This window comes from Beta vulgaris, chromosome 7 (assembly GCF_026745355.1).
Source record: "Beta vulgaris subsp. vulgaris cultivar EL10 chromosome 7, EL10.2, whole genome shotgun sequence".
In the NCBI taxonomy this organism is placed as follows: Eukaryota; Viridiplantae; Streptophyta; class Magnoliopsida; order Caryophyllales; family Amaranthaceae; genus Beta; species Beta vulgaris.
The window spans coordinates 26,848,943-26,870,481 of record NC_079208.1 but is presented as its reverse complement, the minus strand read 5'-3'; the positions used below and the strand labels follow the sequence as shown (position 1 = coordinate 26,870,481).

General features: G+C 36.5%; 2 protein-coding genes across 2 annotated transcripts; both read right to left on the bottom strand.

The window, feature by feature from the left end:
• Positions 1-3,597: 3,597 nt before the first annotated feature.
• LOC104899075 (WD repeat-containing protein GTS1) lies at positions 3,598-9,606 on the bottom strand. The gene is made up of 8 exons (XM_010686207.3): positions 9,372-9,606; positions 9,038-9,245; positions 8,575-8,667; positions 5,936-6,010; positions 5,692-5,802; positions 5,487-5,578; positions 4,333-4,417; positions 3,598-4,237 (listed from the first exon to the last, which is right to left on the bottom strand). Exons 1-8 carry the CDS (start codon positions 9,500-9,502, stop codon positions 3,884-3,886), a joined length of 1,149 nt encoding a protein of 382 aa, XP_010684509.1. The 5' UTR covers positions 9,503-9,606; the 3' UTR covers positions 3,598-3,883.
• Positions 9,607-20,042: 10,436 nt separating this feature from the next.
• LOC104899127 (uncharacterized) lies at positions 20,043-21,255 on the bottom strand. Its single transcript, XM_010686263.1, has 2 exons — positions 20,867-21,255; positions 20,043-20,709 (listed from the first exon to the last, which is right to left on the bottom strand). Exons 1-2 carry the CDS (start codon positions 21,253-21,255, stop codon positions 20,043-20,045), a joined length of 1,056 nt encoding a protein of 351 aa, XP_010684565.1.
• Positions 21,256-21,539: the final 284 nt, after the last annotated feature.

Genomic DNA, 21,539 nt, shown 5'->3' with positions numbered 1-21,539 from the left:
TCTTGGCCGATTTTTATCCAAGACATGACACAAATGTCATCATTTCTTTGCTACAATCAAGAAAAAAGCTAAGTTACAGTTGAGGCAGACCAAGCATTACAACAAGTCAAAGATCATCTTTGTCAATTATCTAGGCTGATCAATCCAGCCGAAGGCGAAAAGTTGTTTGTATACCTAGAAATGTCTCCTCAAGTCATAAGCACTATTTTGTTGGCGAGCGTGAGTTAGTGCAAATCCTAGTATATTTTGTGAGCCATGTGCTCAAAGACGTACAATGCAGATTTATGTCGGTCGAGAAGTTCAGATTGGCACTTGTTATGGCCAGCCGAAAACTAATACCTTATTTTTAGCTACATCATGTTGGTCTATACTAATTAGCCTTTAAAGCAATTGTTGCAAAAGATGGAGAACGTTGGAAGAATGTTGAAGTATGTCGTTGAGTTGAACATGTTTGACATGACTTTCGAGCCAAATAAGGCTATTAAGGCCAGGCCTTAGCTGATTTCATAGTTGAGCTTACACGGCTAACTATTGATCAAATAGTTGATCCAGCTGAAGGCATGAAATTTTGGACTCTTATGGTAGATGGATCATCAACAATAAATAGATGTGGAGCACAAATTATTTGTCAATTCCTGAAGGGGGATAAGTTCGAATATGCTTTAAAATTCCAGTTTCAGCCGTCCAACAATGAGGTTGAATATGAGGCCCTACTGGATGGGATCAATATGTGCACAACAGCTGTACATTAGATATCGAGGCCAAGTCAGACTCTCTCTTAGTGGTCAGCCAGGTAAATGGAGATTATGAATGTAAGGAAGCGTCCATGATTAAGTACACGCATCTTATCAAAAATGAAATTGAGCCCTTGAAACGGTTTGTGTAGGAACAAATACCAAGGTCAGAAAAACATGAGGATGATGCTCTTTCAAAGCTAGTCAGTTCAGCTGATTGTGTCATGCCAAGGACAGTGCTCTCGGAAGTTAAGTCAAGCCCAGGGATAAGTGCTTTGAATTATAGGATGGAAGTTTGTATAAGAAGTCTTTCGATCATCGTCTACTTAAGTGCATCACTCGAGAAGACAAACTTGAGGTCTTGAAGGAACTCCATGAAGGAGCTTGTGCATCTCCTATAGGAGGAAGACCCTTAGGAGAGAATGCCTTCAAAATTGGGCTTACCCTAAAGGAGGATGCCATTGCATATGCTAAGAAATGTGATAGTTGTCAAAAGTACGGAAACTTACACCAGAGGCTGTCAAATTACCCGACTCCTATATTGTTCCCCCCGCCTTTTGCTAAATAGGGCATGGACATCTTAGGATCATTCCCTATGGCTGTTGGACAGAAAAAGTTTGTGATTGTAGCTGGTGATGATCCCTAGGACGTAAACAAGATGCCCTAAAGGCTCTCCACGATCCTGCGCAGCTGACCTCCCTCAGCTATTTAGGCGAGGAGAGTGAGGGGAAGAGGCGACGAGAGTCGGCCCGATCATCCAATTCGCTCCAACAGACAGGCATGGTTGGGCTTCTTCCCCCCCTGCGGTTCCCCGCGAGAAGAAGCAAAAGTTCCTCGGTGTCCATATAGCACTCTTTATCGCCGGTTACTAAGTGGGTAGAAGCGGAAGTAGTATGAGGCACATAACAACCAAAGATGTAATGAATTTCATTTGGAAAAACATGATAGCCGATTTTGGTATGCCACAGTCAACCGTCTTTGACAATGCATGGTCCGCAGTTTGAAACACCAAAACTGAAAGATTGCTATCAGAAAGAGAAGTCAAGGCTCATTTGTTGTTGCAGCCTACCCATAAGCTAGTGGGAAGTGGAGTCCTTCATCAAGATCTTGTCAAAAGGGAATCAAAAGGTAGTTGGAGAATGCTAAGGGACTATGGGTTGAAGAACTACAATTGGTTCTATGGTAAATTAGAACTACAACTAAGATTTTCACGGGCAAGACACCCTTCATGCTAGTCTATGACACCGAGGTTGTGTTTCCCATTGAGATTGAAGAGCCCGCACTAATAATAATGTTTGTACATAGAAGAGGTCAACTGCACCGCTATGAGCACTACCTTAGACCATCTACCAGAAACACGGGGCAACGCGTTGCTAAGAATGCAATTGTGCAACCTTGAATAGCTCGTAAATTTAAGAAAAGAGTCACCAGACTCTTGCGGAAAGTGGAGATTTGGTCTGAGAACGATGGAAGTTGCAGGACGGGCCAAAGAACTGAGCAAGCAGACCGAAAATTGGGATAGACCCTACCTAATTGTGCAAGAAGTAAGAGGTGGAACATTTGTTTTCAAGATCTAGACGGACGATCCATACAACGAACTTGGAACTCAGACACACTGAAGAAATACTACATTTAATTTGGTGCAATTTTCAACTATGGTAGTTTGTAAGCAGAAAAAGTTCCACAGAACAAATAAGAGAATTAGGAATGTATGCTTGTACCTTGATACTTTGCCAAGCAAAATTTACATATCACAATTTCTACTTCTCTCTATGTGTATGATTATCTATCTAATTTATTTAAGTCATTCACTTTGGCGCATTTTACCACTGGTTAACTACTGGTCTTAAAGTGACTGTAACTTAAATGAAAATTGAAAAATCCAATCCCGTCTAAAGGAAGTAAGTCAATATAACTTGTCTAAAGAATGAGTAATCCCAGTATAGGACTTTGATTGCAAACTTTATGCAGTTTTTCAATTTATCATTTTGAAAGAAAAAATGAAAATTGATTAATTTAATTTTGAAAGAATAAATGAAAATTAATATTATGTCATTGCTTTCTTAATGAAAATTACTACTCCATTACAGAAATTACTAAGTACCATGGAACAATTGGAGTACAAAAAAGACTAATAATAAAAACTATGCAGTGCAGTAATTTTCATACTGTATTTTTTTTTTATCCATATGAACCACAATGGCGGTACAAAGTACAAGGAAGGGGGGGGGGGGTTTCGAACCTGTGACCTTTTCACAGCACCTCAATCTTAACCACTAGGCCAAGACATCATTGGCATTTTCATACTATATATCGATTACTGAGTACGCCGAGTCGCCGACGGTGTTGATAGTGTGAAGCAGGAAGAAGTTACTCCTACACTAGTCACTTTTTTTTTTTTTTTGAGGGGATCCTACACTAGTCACTTAACAAAAGACAACTTAGACTAATAGTAATAAAGCAACATCATTTAATTTTGTCAGATTAAAATTCTGCTATGAAATAATCGATATATAGTAACCCCCTATAGAGTTGACGCTATAAACAAAGTTCAGACATATTTCCAAAAACTGGTTTGATGCGTGTTTTATTCAAAGCGATTTCTTTTTCAAAGCTTACCTAATCTTACCAAAATGCTATTTAGATGGTCACCTGATTTAAGATTTGTCTCCATCTCTGAGTCCTTCGAGAACTTAACGAAAATTCGAGGACATATGAGAGATCAAACAAGGTTAAACTAAGAAAAGCCTTCGTATAGCAGAGATGTAGGCAGAGGATGGATGTCAGGTAAAATTGCAAATATGTTTCAAATATATTCAGTAACAAAATAGACTAGTAATGTGAGTTGTGACTAACATGGGTATTTACGCCATTACTAAATGGAGGGCGATCGTTTATTCTCGTCATTATAAATAGTGTATTCAACAGTTCTTTACCCTTTAAATAACTTTTCGTGTACATTTCCTTTCAAAAATATATTATGAACTAACATGATGAAAGAATTTAAAGAGACATAAGATGTTTCAAACCGACCACCGCGTATGAGAAATGATGGTGCTCCACTAACCCTGTGAAAAAAAGAAATAAAATTGCAACACCGATTACACGTACACAACGAAATGAGTTGAATAGAACACCAATAACACTCCTTAATAAGGTTGATGTCTGTTCTTCCGAGTCTTACTAGACTTCATTACCAGGGTACTTGATATCCAAGCACGGTTCACATCAGATGTCTCGTCAGATAACCAGCAACATAATTGACCATCTTCACCACCTGTCCACCCAAACATACCATTGTTTGGATGTCCTGGCAATCCCGACGCAGGCAAGATGCTCCTGACAACACCTGCATGGCCACCCTCAAGGATAGCTTCAGGGGAACCCATAACTCGTCTTTTGTAATTTATAGGGAAGTAGGCAATGGTGCCAGCATTTGTGCCTCCAATCAACCATAAGTGATCATCTTCCACTGAGCAATGGCAGTCAATAAAGTAATCAACCTGCAAGCATATGCAACATTACCGGAGGTGTAAATATGGGCCGAATAGATTGAACAGATCATGTATATTCTAAGCAAGTTAGCATAAAACATTACCTGATTCTGAACCCAGTTCTCTGAGGCCAATGCACGAGCTTCCTCGAACTCCGCTTCAACCTTTTCCTCTTTCCAGTCCCACACACTACAGTTGGTCCCAATTAACAAATTACATGTGCGTATGAAACAGACTCAAAATCAAGCAGAGAAAGCAAGTAAATTGCAAGGCAGAATAAGGAGAAAACTGAAATCATGACAAAAGTGTGTAGCACTATAGCACAATCGCCCAGCTTTGTTAGAAATACTAATGCATCTACATATACATCCTCGCTCAAATCTCCATTTTTTTTTCACAAAAGAGTCTCAGTCAACAGATGTTTAGGAACACAGACTTAGCTCAAAGCATACACCATTGGAAGGCTCAATTGCAAAGATTGTTATTATTGAAGAATGGCGAATTATAAATTTTTTATTATTAGAAAAATTATGAGAAACCACCTTATCGGGAAAAAAAAAACTTGGCACGAAACCACCTTTTATGAATTTCTCTTTTGCGAGATAAAACTTGTAGTCGGATTCTGGCCATTGACTTCCATTTTCAGGCGTCAACTCACATGCATACCTGATGCAACCCACTTAATCCCCCAATTTCTTTCTCCCCCAGACTCTTCACGATGACGTGGTTAGAAATGCGAAGAGAGAATGACATTACAGAGAAACATGAGAAGAAAACGAAATTGATTGGGGGAAAGGGGGGGGGGGGTGGTGGTTAAAGGGGTCACGTGATGTGCGCATGCGTTCAGTGCCTGAAAATACAAGTTAATGGTCTGTTTCTGACAAAAAGTTTCATCTTGCAAAAAAAATCATGGTGGTTTGTGGCAAATTATTTTTATAAGGTGGTTTGTCACAAAAACTAAAATTTAAGAGGTGGATTTTAACAAATTTCCCTATTTTTTAATAATTGTAGAATTAGATTAGATAGCACTAGTGTCGCCCATTTACAAAAGGAGGGCTAATGACAAAAAGCTTAAGCCCTCATGCTAACGACAAAAGGAGGGTGGATGATAATTTAGGGACATCTTAAAAGTTAAAAATAAAACCTTTTTTTAGAGGTAACCTCATAATTCCCTTGAATTAAGAAGCATACCAAAGTGCTACTACAATGAAAATGTAGGACAGTTGAACCAGGAAAGCTAATCACCTTTTGTCAATACCTTAAGGTTTCAATATGAGTTAGACACCAAAGCTTTTCATAATCTTGCCCAAAAAAACCAATTTTTCCAATTGATGTACCCACATTCATCACCTACAGGATAAAGAAGAATATCACCACATTTTTTCAAGAATAATAATCTACATATCCAGAAATGGTGTTTGCTCTGCAGCAAAGTAATTGAAAAAAACAGCAGTAAGTCTTACAGAATTCAGATGATCATCATCATTAATGTCTCCAGAAGTATCAAATAGACACATCAAACCGTCAACAGAGGCTGAGAGAAGCTTGTTTCGAGTACCAGGAACAAAACAGACCTGTTGACAAACTAAATACTCAGCAACAGCCAAGTTCCGAAGCAAAAGAATATAATCATATTATTCTAAATACCGATGCAGAAAAGAGAAGAAAAGTTAGTCTTTTCCAAGAAACAGAGATACATCTATCTACCTGAGTGACATCTTCCACATGAGATTCTTCCAGGCAAGCAACTTGCTTTCTATTCCTCCAATCCCAGAGCAGTACCTGCATGAAGTAACATCTGAGAAGCTATATAGTATGCTGTGCATGTGAATGCAACGGAAACTGATGCAACCGTTAGCAATTTAGAGGACACTGCGGGTGCAGGTAAAGAGAACTAAAGCTAGGATATTATGCAAGTCTATAAAGCTAAGCAAGGATGTAGTGCAGGTACAAAAAAACAAAGCTAGGACATTGTGCAAGCAGAGCCACCAATATCATCTATAGCTTTTAAATTCCAAAGCACACTTGTATAAATTGAAGGGTAGTTGTCTCTAAATTGCCCATAACCTCTTCATTCCTATGCAAAATGAAACCATGAGAGACATGCAAGATTGCTACATTCAGATATGTTTTTTAATTTTATTTGTAAGTACGCGCAAACAAGAATGAGACCTACACAATCTTACAGCAAGATTTAACCTTTCAAGCCAGAGGTACAATATTTGTGCAAGGAACTCAACGCAGCTTTTGTCAGCTGAGCTGTGGGAGATAATGATTTACCAGCAGAACCCATCTTAGTCATTCACATATTTCCTTAAACAGAATGTAGCTAGAGCTGTCTCAAACAGCATCACAGAAAACAAACCGGGGACAGAAAACAACCACCACAAAGTAAAGCAGATTGACTTCCATAAATCACCCAGAACCACCTCACTTGGCACCTTTCAAGATGTGACAGATAAGGACACCAGAATAACACTGCAGTCTACAGGTACAATACAAACTCTGAAAATCTTAATCTTTGCTCTTACAAATTACGATTGCCTTATTTACTCAAAGAAAACATTAGAACTAAAATTCTTCATAACCATCCAAAGAAAATAGGTTAATCATATTACAGTAGCATGACTTAACTAATATAGAAACTTTTACTGGACATCTAATTCTAAAACCATGGTGCTGACTGCTGCGCTTTTCACGAAGCAGCAAGCCAACAACACACTATGAGTCACTCTATTAAAAGAAAAAACTCATAAACAATCAAATATGCGATACTGAAGAAGAAATTACCACCTTGCTATTTAAATAAATCACGTGTCACCCTTCAGAGCAGTAGATATAATTCTAGTGCTACATCCTTAGATGGTATGATGAATCTTTAAAACAGTCCTCAAGATATTTTAGCGAAGACTTGTTTACATACAATTGATATCTAGGAAAAGTAACCAAGAAACAATTAGCTATGAAGAGTAAACAAGGTAAAACCTACCCACACCTCTTCGTCTCCCCTCAACAGATCAGAAAAATATCAGAATAATAAAAGACAGCTGCACAACACTAAAACCGATTTAGCGAACAACATGCTTTGAATGGTTATAAAATGCTAAGGGTGAATTCAGAATTACGTTTATGATGATATAGATAACTGACTCTCAAAGACTTGAACAATATACTATTTGCTACGTTACATAATTCGCTGGGGGTGTATGCGAATTGCAAATTGGTTCGAAAGTTTCAGGTTGGCATTCACAATTCGTGGGTAAAGGGGATCCTCCCTTAAATTAAACCACTATGCAGCGAATCCGGTTCCCGGATTCGTTCCGCATTCCAAAACAAGTTGCGAATTATGTGACACATTCTGGGAACTTTGGGCAGGAGAGGATTCATCAGGATGATCTGAGCCTTAACCTTAGATGTTTGTTTTGGGGGGGGGGGGGGAGGAGGAGGCAGGGAAGAAGGAAACAAACTGGAAAATGCACCTAGATGTATTCCACCACTCAGGCATTCACTCTTCCTTAGTTGCTGAAAATTCAGGATATATACATATATGAAAGTACCATCACTAGGCAAGTGTAGCTCAATATCCAGTGTCACTAAGCTGGAGAACTCAACCTAACAAGTTCTCTTATGATGGTCCACGCAAATGAAAAAGTTTCAAGAAACTAAAAGAGATGGAAGTTCAATCTGCTGGTTTCGGCTAGATTTAGATAAATAGCAGAACATGTCCTCATAACCTCCAGTCCCCTTCTAATTCGAAAGACTAATCACATCCAATACTTCAGCTCCATTAGCAAACACCTAAAGACTTCCAGAAATGCTGTGCATGGCACTCAATAGTATATCTCCATCCACTAATTCAGTGTCTTCATGCACACATGTACAGGAAACATGATCAATGGCAGAACATCATCTTGCACATACAGCACAGCATTTCTACCATGAACCATTATACTACCATTAACAATAACCAGAAGATAATCCCAAGGTTCCACATGCCCCTTCTTCCCGTTCTGTGGAAATTCTATTTCATGGAAAACCAAGTTGTCCTTCCACAATTAATTTCCTACTTCTAATGCATCTTACAATGTCAAATGATATGGTCCATAATTTCTGCTCACAGCAAATGACAACCCTTCTCACAGCATGACCCAACATGTCCGAAAAACTTAGGTTTCCGGAAGGAAGGCTGACTAATGAATAATGACTATCCATAAAATCCAACTTCTATCGCAAATTCTACACATAAATGCAACCAAATCTCAAGGTCCAAACAAGACACATAAGTGCTGCTATTAAAATGTATGATCAAAAACATTAAAAGTTCAAGGGAACATTTTCATACATGCCTGAGCTTTACATCCACCAGCAAGAAGATTGTTCACTCCATCATAGGAGAAACTGAATACCTCCTGAGAAGGACCAGCACTAATCATAGTAACCTGCAAAAAGCAATTCAGAAAACCCATGAACGACAAAATATACACTTCCTATGTTCTTTACTTCTTTCAGTTGCAACAGTTTGACTTTTGCAACATTGACATACTCCACTTTGACCATCTTCGGTGATTTATAAGTAAGAAGGAAACATAGCAATGCAAAATAGTGTTAGATTTGTCTCAACATCTATTTTCAAGATATAAACCCTTTCGCTTGAAGATGATTAAGAATATTAAAGGTCAAAGTATTGCATTGGTAACTAGCAAGCGTGAAAGTCAAAATGTTGCTGCTAAAAGAACCCACGAAGTACATACACATATAAATGCAACTTGTGAGAAAAACAACACAAATGCAGGAGGGTGAGGGGGCAACCTGTTGAAGAGTTCTGGTGTCCCAAGCTCGAATTGTGGCATCAGAGGAGCAAGAAAACAGCATATGCGGAGACGACGAATCGGCGAAAGCAATTTCATTGATCGTGGAAGTGTGACCTTGACATTGCCCAAAATACTGCCCTGTTGAGGGCGAGTAAAGCTTCACCAAGTTATTAGACAATGAAACTGCCATAGTTGAACAATCTTCCCTAAAATTTTCAAGAGAAAAACAGACAAAGGGACAAAGATCACATTGATTGATCGCCGAACAAGATGAAAAACCCTTATTTTCAAAAAGTTGCAGCATATAAAGGGATAGAGGGGCAGAAAAGTACCTGGAAGTGATTTGGAAGACATAATCGTCGCCGAAATTGGTTTGGATTGAATTTCTGAGAGCGAATCGTTTCAATGAGGTTGGAGTAGAATGAGATTGTTGTTCTTCAACCTCCATTTCTGTTGTTTCCATTGTTATTCTCCTTTATTTTGTTTGATAACTTTGTGCTTGTGTAAGAATGGCGCGTAGGGCACTAGGGCTGGTGTTCTCGCTCAGGTCCGCCTAGGGTTTAAGGGTAAGGGGTGTCAGAAAAAGATCTGACCGCTGGGTCAACCTGTTTCTGACCTGACTTGAACCTGGTTCGACCTGTGAGGGTCAGTCCCCAGACCTGACTGAAACCTGACCTGGAATTACCCAGACCTGACCGGCACCCGGCAAGATTATATCCTAACCTGTTCAGACAGACCTGCTCTCAAACCCGAACCCGACCGTAATCAACAAGATATTATTAAAATTCAATAATTTTTTTTATATCTACAAAATCATTTAAATATGTTAATTAATAAAATTGCTTAAATTTAATAATTAATTAAATAAAAAATTAAATTATATTTAATTTAAGGGTTAAACTTTGAATATCATTACTTGTTTATTTCATTTAATTACTCAATGTCCCCATTTTCAAATATATTAAAAAAATATATTAAATCCTATAACCAAAATTTATTATCCCATTTTAATATAATGCAAACATAAAATCTCAAATTCAAAATTTTCAATTGAACACGAGTAGATCTAAGATCAAAATCCTTGGTAATTACATTCGCAAACTTAACATGGTAGATCCCCGTATAAAATGAAGGTTAAGTGCAAGGTAGCTTACTATGGTTTTATTCTATTAAGGCAATGCAATTTGTATGCAATCTACTATTGACTAGTTAATTACCAAGGATTTTGATAAAACCATATTAGTGGCTATAATAGATTGCTACCTTAAACTTAACCTTCATCTTATGTCAATAACCTTCGTATTACAAAAGAATAAAACCATATAGTAAGCTACCTAAAAATTAACCTTCATCTTCTTCACAGCATACAAACTGCATTAAGGACCAATTAATTATGTTAATAATACTTAATCAAGAACTTGCTAAATTTGGTTTTCTGCAAATCTTGTTCCATTAGCAAGCACCACCAACAATATTTATCATTTCTGAAAAAGCAAGAGATATTCTACACACCATATTATCATACTACAATTAAATTAATAAAAATAGAAAAGAAAAAGATAGTAAACGAACAAATAAATTAATAAAAAAAGAAAAATGAATTGCAAAATTCCAAATTATTCAGAAAATTTACACAAGAAATCATAATATACAAATTTGTTTAAAATCGAAAAAATAATATCTAAACAAACTAAATTAATAAACGAATTACGAAAATAATATACATTGACAACCTAAATAAAAAAACTGAAAAAAAAATCAGATTTGTTGAAGATTTCTACAATATTTCTGTGATTATATTATCATTATTCTCTATTAATAAACAAAAAAAAAAACAGTAGCACAACGGCGGGGGTGACAGCGTTCTCTCAACAACGACAACAACAACAACAACAACAACAACAACAATAGCAGCAGCATCAACATCACAACGACAACAACAACAACAGTAGCATCAGCACAACATCACAACGACAACAACAACAGTAGCAGCAGCACCAACATCAACAGCTAGTGTGAGGGACAGTGAAGTAGACGGCCGCCGAGGAAGAATGATGGTGGCGGTGGTGAGAAGAGAGGGTGAGAGTCGTCAGTCATGAGGGAGGAGAGATAGAGGGAGCAGAGGAGGGTCAATAAGGTTGATGGAGGCAGATGAAGTATGTGGTGGAACAAACACACTTCTTTTATACCTAATAATATTAGGGTTTCTAAATTTAGTATCATCCGTTGGATCAAAATCATCAACGGATGAGATTAGATCCCATCTTTTTTATCCTTCTTATGTTTCAATACACAATTAATGGTTAGATTTTAATCATTTTTATATCAATGGTTCTAATTCACAATCCATGATATCATTCTTCAGCCAATAGAAAAATAGAATAGCCTAGCACATGGATTGATGACTTAGCACATGGATTGATTATCTTATATTCTTATAATCTTAATAGTTGTTGTCTTGATTTATTAACTTACAATATTTAATAATTAGTTATTAATTATTATTTAAAATTTTAATTATCTTTATTGAAGTTATTATTAGTATTATTTAAGTATAATTATCCTTTATTAATTAGCATAGTATAACTATTATATATTAGATTATTATTATTATTAGATTAAAATTGTGAATTGAGTTTGTAAATTTTACTAGACTCCTTATAGAGTTACTTATACAATTATCACACTATTACTCAATTAAGTAATAGTATACCTATATTTTATTTAAGTGATGCATTTATTGATCTCGTCCGATAACAACTTGTTTCAATCCAAATACATGTTTTTAGTTTCGAAATACATTTCACATGAAGACTATTAGCTAAGATGGAGTATTATTCTTTAATTAGCTTATAATATATATTGATATATTCATTAATCTTATCTAGTAAAACTTCTTTCAACTATCTAGGAACAAAATAGTGAGTTATTGAGTTGTTATAAGTTTAAGTGAGTAACTAACTAAATGCTAAGTTATAAGTTTGGAATTGATCTTCTACTCGTTATTATTGTCTTTGGTTATAATATATAATATTAAAACATATGCAGAGTCGCTCTACTCCTTTACTCATTAGAGTGGTTTTACGCAGTTGATTAGTCGAAATAAGAGTTGGTTTTTATTGGTTTTTCGTTATTACCCATATATTAATCGCACACAGACACACATATGTATATATATGTTGATCTTAAAATTTTTATAATACAATTCGTTTACATATATATACAAAGTTAAGGAAGACCACAAATACTATACTATATTAAACTATAGTATAACATAAAAACAATTAACTTAAATAATCTTATAGCTTATAAATATAAGGGAGTGTAATTATTGTTAATTTTATACTAGTATTAAACTATATGGTTGCTAACAAGTTACTACTTGTTAACTATTTTACTTAACTTATGGTTGTTATTGTTAACAATTAACTTATTTTAATAAGTTATGATTAACTATTTTACTTAACTTATGGTTGTTACATGTTCTTATTTGTATTACTATTGGTCTATTGCTACTATTATATTATTATTTGTATTTTTACCTATTATCATTTTCATTTTATGTTTATTTGTAGCATTGTTCTCGTTACCATCATAGCTATTTACAAACTTATATATCAATTATAATGCTTATAATAATAAATCATTTATATAAAGTTTGGAATTAATCGTCTACTCGTAATTATTGTTGTTATAATATATAATATGAAAACATACGAAGAGTCATTCTACTCCTTTACTCATTAGAGTCGTTTTACGCAGTTGATTATTATAGATAAGAGTTGACTAAAAGAATACATTAAACATCACGGTAATCAATATAGTGTTTTTATTGGTTTTTCGTTGTCATCCTTATATTTATCGCACACACACAAATGTATTTATATATATATATCGATCTTAATACTTTTATCAATATGATTCGTTTACAAAATACATAACAAAATCAAGATGACCCGACTATGAGTTATCCGAAGTTGAATTGGCGTTGAATAGCGAATGGACCTGATGTTTCACAATGATCGAATTAAGGTCATTACTAATTCAACCCGAGTACATTTCACTTAACTCAACCGTACAGGAAACCTAAATACGACCTTCGCAAACCCGGCTAAAAAAATGTCAACGGGTGATTATACCCGGGAATGGATCGACTTGTAAATGGAACGCTCAGACCTGTTCGGCACCCGGGAATCCAATGATTCAAATGTGTTCGACCCAGTTGAACAAAACCTGACCAATCATGACCTGGGGCACTGACAATCAGAATCCTGACTTGTCCGAGTCTGACCTGGTTCGCCGTGGGTATACCCAGAACCTGTTTACTAACCTGTTTTGACACCACTAGGTAAGGGTCGAGGAAGTCACTTTTTTGGGTTTGGCGAGGAAAAGAGTTCAATTTAGTACACGGTCGGTACTAAAACTTTGCCTTTTGTTTCAATTTATGTATTGAACTTTAAAAAGTTCTACTTGAGATACACAAACTAACAAAAGTTAATTTTGGTATTGATCTCTCCAAACTAATCATAATCAGCACCATAAAAAAATAAAATGTGACGTGGTAATAACTACAAGGTGACAGTTAATCTGGTGCATTAAAATTCAAAAAATGCAGTCCAATTCTTCAATGGTAATAAAATCAGATACACGTTGAAAAAATAGGTCAAATTGAAACCATAGCAACATATATAATTGAACATAAAAAAAATCCAATCTTTCAATAAATCAACAGCAGCAAAAATATCAACTTTTCCATCAACAAAATATCAATATTGTTCATCAGTAGCAAAAAAATCAACTTCATACAAACCAACTGCAATAATGAAAATGAAATCTAATGTTACTGTTTTTCTTTTATGAATGTGAATTATAATTTTTAGTATTTTGTCCTTCTAGGTAGCATATAGATATGGTTCCGTGCCCTCAATTCTCGAAAGATGTTATTATGGGTTTGTTATAACCAAAATCACAGTCTGGACAAAGGACAACCCTTGTAGAAGGTTTGTATTATGCCCTGACTATGATGCTGAGACTAATACAAGGGGGTGCAAGTTATTCAAATGGGGTGATATTGAAGAGCCTATAGAGTGGTCGAAAGATGTGATTTTGGGGTTAATAGAGAATAAAAGGAAAAAGGGGGGATTTATGAGTGTTAAGGCTTGAATATGTGTGCTTGTTTTGGTTCTTGTTTGTTTATGGTACAATATAATTATGTAAGGGGTTTATTTAGGACTGATCGATTTCTATATCAAGCTATGTACTAGCATATTATTAACTAAATTTAAGTTACCTTTGCATCCTTTTTAGCCATTGCTAGTTCTTGAATATAAAGAAACTATGTAAAGCCCCGACCTCTAAGCATCTTTATTAGCTTAATTAATCTTGATTTTTAGCAGCGGAAGTCCTAGCCTTTAGTCGGTGCGTTATAGCCGTAATTTCCTTTAGGAAAATACAAGGCAACATACTTAAATAAACATATAATAACGTGGAAACTTAAACGTACTAGATTATATTAAAGTAAAACAGAGTTAATGTTCATTAAACTAACTAACTAACTACTTAAGTTACAAAAGCTATAAATGTTTACATTTTCTCACTATTAAGCCATTGCGTCATCCCCATCGGTACTTAAAACAGGAAAACAAAACGTCATGAGCCGAGGCCCAGTAACATACTACCCTAACAACGTTTGTAAATTCATTTCAACTAATTTTATTTGAAAACAGGGGAAAGAGAATATCGCAAACATCATTTCATAAACATTTAATTTGATAATGGGAACCCAATCATTATGAGATATTATCCTTTATAATCTTACATCATTCTTAATGCTAACTTGGCAAGTACAATAACATCATAACATCATAACCATTAAACCGAAAGGCGACCACAACAAAGGTGACACTTGCGGTGCCCATAACATTAATCCGAAAGGCGGTCACAACAAAGGTGACACTTACAGTGCCCATAACTTATACATATCCGTAAGACGATCACAACAAAGGTGATACTTATGGTGCCCATATTCGAAAGGCAGTCACAACAAAGGGACACTTGCGGTGCCCATAAAGTACTGCTAAGAACCGTCTTTCACTTTAATTTATCATATTTCGTCGTTGTTACATTTACGTCATAAAACATCTCTTAAGCATCATGAAAACCAATTTATCATCGTAAACATTATATAGCAAAACATTTTCATATCCCGCAATCCATAAACACATATCATCAAAATTTATGTAAAAGCGTCATAAAACGTAGTTGGAAGGGGAATGCGGGTGTTACCAGTAAACGTTACCTCGAGTCGTGATTATCATACTTGATAGCCGGGGGAGGCTTGTAAAATCCGTTTTCCTTTCTACTCTATTCAAGAATTAATAAAGCACGACTTATTAATATTTTATTCCAAATCTTTAAGCTTTACGATCCATTTCCACAATGTGTTCATTACGGGAAGTTCTTTATTATGACTTTATAGCGAGTTTATGAAATTAATAGTTATGAAACCTCATCATTACCATTTAAAACTTAAACTATGATGGTTGACTTTGGTAACTTGGTTACTAACTTATGTAAATCTATTTAATTAGTAACACCCAGTACTTAATTATAAGATTCTTGGAAATTCATATTTAATGACTTGAAGGTGTGATTAGTTAGAATTTAAATAGTAAAGTGATTATTTAATTAATTGTTAAACTCTAACTTGTATTAGTGATATTCCTACTAGTTAGTGTACATGTATAAGTGACTTACTTAATTTACAACTTCAGAAGTGATAGTCATTTCATTAAGCTAAAAAAAAGTGGGACTATAAATATAGAGTAAGCTTACTAATATTATACTTATAATCCAAGTGTACTTAATTAGTATTAAATTATAATACATGACTTAAGTTATAACTATGTGAGCATGAAACTATAATTTTATTAACCAAAAACACCATTTATGTAGTTAAGGTGTAGTAATAGTGACTATGTCATAATCTATTTTTAAACTATGATTAAATTGTATGATTATTTCATGAAGTAAAGTGGATTTTATGACATTAAGTTAATTAACTAAGTTCAATCAACTTGATTTATTAACCATACTAAGTTTCTATATTGTAACTTGAAAGATTATAAGTACTCTTATGCATAACTAAATTTACTACCTACAATGTAGATTTTAAATTACAAAAACAAGATTATAATTCAAGTTAGTTTAGTTAATTAGCCCAAGATACTAAATGGGTCATGTTAATTAATCACTAAGCCCAAACTAACATAACTCAAATTTTTCAAAACAAAATAAAAGGAGGAAAAGTACTTGGTGAAGTAACATGAAGTATTAGTCAGTGCAGGGGAGGGAGGTCGGAGCTCCGGCGAGCAAGTGGCACGAAGGAGGCGGCGTGCTGGCGACATGGGCGTCGCGGCAGCAGGGGGAGCAGCCCAGTTGGGCCGAGGAGGGGAGACAGTGAGATAGGGGAGGGGGAAGAGAGCAGCGAAAAGGTGAGTGAGAGGAGGAGGGAGTGTTGCTGGCGCAGTAGCTGGCTAGTGGTGCGGGTCTACACGCGCAGGAGCGGCAGCAGACATGTGGTGGTGATCGGAGGGTGGGCAGAAAACAGAGAGGTTGGGTGGTAGTGTTGGAATTTTTCTGATTTTTGGGTGGGGATGAATAGTCAAATCAGCACACTATTTACAGTAATCTTAGGAACAAAATTCATTTAAAATAATGAAGGCTTAGTGGTGAAGTATACTTGGGGAGCAAGGAGTTCTAGAAGCCTTGGGGAGCAAATACATGGAGCTTGAAGAAGAAGATGAGTTGTGTGGATGGTGATTTTCCATATTTAGAAATTTGCTAATTCTTTTGCTATTACTAAAATAGTAACTTTTCCTACTTTCTTTTAATCTATTATAAATCTAACTTAGCTTATTTTATTAAATACTTGATTTTATTTTGTTTTAAATATATTAGAGAAGTGAAGAAACTAATTTTAATTAATTTATTTGAGCTAATTATCAATGCTAATCAAGTTTAAATTTTCGGGATATTACATCCTAACCCCCTTATAATATCTTTCGTCCTCGAACCTTGCACATATGATATAAAGATTCAAACATCAAACTTGCTCAATCACACATTTCAAAATCATGCATTTTATTCACGTATATAAAAAAAAAAGTTTACATCAAATCATCTAAGCAACTAAATTGGGGTATCTTGCTTTCATTTGATCTTCTACTTCCCACGTGCCTCAAACGATGAATGGTTAGCCCATAAAATTTTGACCATATGGATTGTCTTATTCCTGAGCTTCTTTTCTCTACTATCGAGAATTTCAATCGGTTTTTCTTCATACGAAAAATCGTTCCTCAATTGCAAGGGATCGTGCCTAATTACGTGGTTTGGATAAGAATATACTTCCTCAACATCGATATATGGATGACATCATGCACTCGGTCCAATTCTGTGGGTAGAGCTAATCGATAAGCCACTTCGTTGACTCACTCCAGTATTTCGTACGAACCAATATCCTCGGGCTCAGCTTACCAGACTGTCCAAATCTCATGACACCTTTGCTATGTGAAACTTTAAGAAAGACATGATCACCCACCATAAATCTAGTGGCCTTCTTCGACGATTCACATAGATCTTTTGTCTACTTTGCGCAGTCTTGATCCTAGCTTGAATAAGTTATACTTTTCCTATCGTTTCTTGTATCAAGTCAGGCCCAATCATTCGTGCTTCGTCGATGTCGCTCCAACAAAGAGGTGTTCTACACCTTCACCCATAAAGTGCCTCATATGATGCCATCTTGATGCTAGCCTGATAGCTATTATTATACGAAAACTCCACCAATTTGTGTATTTCTCCCAACTTCCATGGAAATCCAACACACATGCTCTCAACATATCTTCGAGGGTCTAAATTGTTCGCTCGATTTGACCATTGGTTGTTGGGTGAAAGGCAGTACTAAAATCACGTTTGGCACCGAAAGCTTTCTGTAACTCCTTCCAAAATTTTGCTTAAAACGTCGAGTCTCGATCAGATACATTAGAACTTGGAACACCGTGTAATCTGACTATCGTGCTCATATATAATTCGGCTAGTTTGTCGAGGCTCCAATTATTTCTGATTGCCAAGAAATGTGCTAATTTAGCTAACCTGTCCACGACCACTCAAATGCTATTCATACCTCGGGATGATGGTGGTAACCCAACAATGAAATCCATAAAAATCGAGTCCCGTTTCCAAGTTGGAACATTCAAAGGCTGCAATAATCCTGCGTGTCTCTAGTTCTCTATCTTGATCCTCTCGCATGTCAGACACCTTGTCACATATTCAACAACTTCCTATTTCATATTACTCCACCAAAAATTTTGTTTCAGATCCTTGTATAACTTGTTTCCCCCAGGGTAAATGGAAAAAGGACTGTTGTGAGCTTCATCTAATATATTCTTCTTCAACACCTCAATAATAGGAACACATAATCTTTCAGGAGCTCTAACCATCTACGTTGTCTCAAGTTCAATTCTTTTTATGTGAAGATGTATTTAAGGCTTTTATGGTCGGTAAAAACCTTGCATGGAACACCGTAAAGGTAGTGTCGCCATATCTTGAGAGTAAACACCAATGTAGCTAATTCAAGGTCATGAGTAGGATAATTTTGCTCATCAGGTTTGAGTTGTCGGGAAGCATAAGCTATGACTTTCTCGTTTTGTATTAGAACGCATCCCAATCCATACTTAGAGGCATCATTGTACACCACAAATTCGTCGATTTCGGAAGGAAGGGTAAGAATAGGAGCAGATGTGAGACGTTTCTTCAATTATTGGAAGGCTGATTAACAATTATCATACCATTGAAACTTGACAGACTTCTTAACCAATCAAGTGATAGGTAGAGTTATCTTAGAGAATTCTTGGACGAATCTTCGATAATATCCTGCTAAGCCCATGAAACTCCGAACCTCGGGAACGTTGGTAGGTCTAGGTCATTCCATTATAACTTTTATCTTTTCGGGCTCAACAGAGACTCCATTTTCAGAAATGATGTGACCCAAGAAGGCTACTTCTTTCAACCAGAATTCACACTTCTTCAACTTCACATACAACTGATTCTCTCTTAACACCTCTAAAACTTTTTTCAAATGTTCTTCGTGCTCACTCGGGCTCCTTGAAAACACCAGGATGTCGTCAATGAATACAACAACGACCTTATCAAGGTAGGGATTGAAGACACTGCTCATTAGATCCATGAAAACAGCAGCGGTATTTGTCAACCCAAATGGTATCACTGAAAACTCATAATGACTATATCGGATCCTAAATGCAGTCTTCGAGATATCTTTGGGCATAATGCAGAGTTGATGGTATCCGAATCTCAAATCAATCTTTGAAAAGGTAGTTGCACCTCCGAGTTGGTCAAATAGGTGATCGATGCGAAGGAGCGGGTATTTATTCTTGGTGGTGATTTTGTTTAACTCCCGATAGTCGATGCACAATCTCATTGTCCCATCTTTCTTTTTCACAAATAAGACTGGTGCTCCCCATCGTCATACACTTGGCCGAATATACCCTTCTCGAGGAATTCGTCCAACTGATTCTTTAATTTTTGCAATTCTGATGGTCCCATATGGTAAGGTGCTTTTGAGATGGGAGCAAATCTTGGGATCAGATCAATGTTGAAGTCTATTTCCATTTGCGGCGGCATGCCAGGTACCTAATCTGGAAACACATCGGGATACTCACAGACTGTTGGAATGTCTGATAAAGAGAGTTCGGGGGTGGTCGCGTCAACCACGTGGTATTACAATCCGTAACACCCCTTTGCTAGTAATTTGAAAGACTTCGCGATAAAGATGGTTCCGGGATTGACTTTTCTTCTTTGATAGGAAACTTGACATCCATATGGTCTTCTAAGAGAAATGTCATGATTAAGGCAGTTAATGTCGACTCTCTACTTGGACAACCAATCCATTCCCAAAATCACATCAAAGTCGGTCAGGTTAAACTAAACTAAGTCCACAAAAATTCACACTTTTTTATGAAGATAAGAAAATCCCTATATGGGATTTTACATGAAACAGATTCACAATTTGGAAGGGCGACCGACATGAATGAGAACTCAGGACATGATTTAGCTTTTAAACTCTTAGCAAATAACGTAGATATAAATGAATGAGAAGCTCCAGAGTCAAATAAAACGTGAGCCGGTATAGAGTTGACAGGGAAGGTACCGGTAATGACGATGTCATCAGCTTCAACTTCCTCTCTTTGCATCATAAACACTCTTCCAGCTTGAGGACGTCCTCTAGGAGGGTTTATGTTGTTGTTGTTGCTTGTGTTGCCACTGTAATCGGAGTTCTGCATAACCCTTTGATCTCTCACTAGGACACGGTTAGTGACATCTCCAACTCTACGATCACCAAGAGGGCAATCCTTAATCACATGGCATGGCTTACCATAACGGTAACATTGATCGCTTCCCCATCGACATTCTCTTGCTAGATGGCCCAACTTATTACACTTGTTGCAATAAGGTACTTGTTTCTGACCATTGTTGTTCCATGTGTTATGCCTTTTGAAACCATTGCTTGGTTGGCTTCCCTGAGAGTTCCCCTTTCTCTTCCCATTCTCGTATACCTCCTTTTGCAGCTTCGTTTTTCTCACGACATTTATAGCTCTATCATATAGCTCTTGTTATGAGCTACTCATGCGTGCTGCCAACTTAACTTAGATATCAAGGTTTAGACCTCCTTCGAAGCGGTTCATCCTCTATCGATCAGCAGTTACCAGGTCAGGAGCAAATCGAGCACTTTATGGCATACTCCAATATATACATGCTCCTTTGTTTTAGATGGATAAATTCCAACTCCATTTGTAGTTGTAAAGACAGGGGATAAAACCGTCTTCTCATAGCTTCTTTCAACTTTTCCAAACCAAAACTCGGTTGATCATGCATCTCCTTTGCAGTTTTCCACCACAAACCGGCTTGTCCTTTCAGATAAAGGATTGCAAAGTTGACCTTCCACTTGTCAGGGCATTGAGTAGCATCAAACAACTTCTCCATGTTGTTGAGCCATTCCTCGAACTCCGTGGGGTCTAGCTTGCCGTCATAGGTTGGCGGATTGTGAGTGGAGAACTTCTTGAACATGTTAGAGTATTCCTCTTGCTCAGTTTTTGGTTGTTGCCTGTTCCCTTGCAGGATCTCCAGGATCATGAGCCCCATCAAGTTGAATGATTCCAATTTGTTTTTCCGGAGGAATCTTTGAAAATAGGGTCGTTTCGAAGTGCATCGAGTCTTGCTCTCATTTCCTCTAAATCAGTGTTGTTCGTGTTTCCTTCGTAAGTGCATTCGCTTTCACTTAATGCCATCCTCTATAATACGAAACGTTTAACGTTGTTACGCTTTCATAACCACCAAAACTTATTTACTATTATAAAATAATGCAAAATGATCCCATCCTGTTCCTAGCACTCACACTCGTATTATAATTTACATTACTCATTATC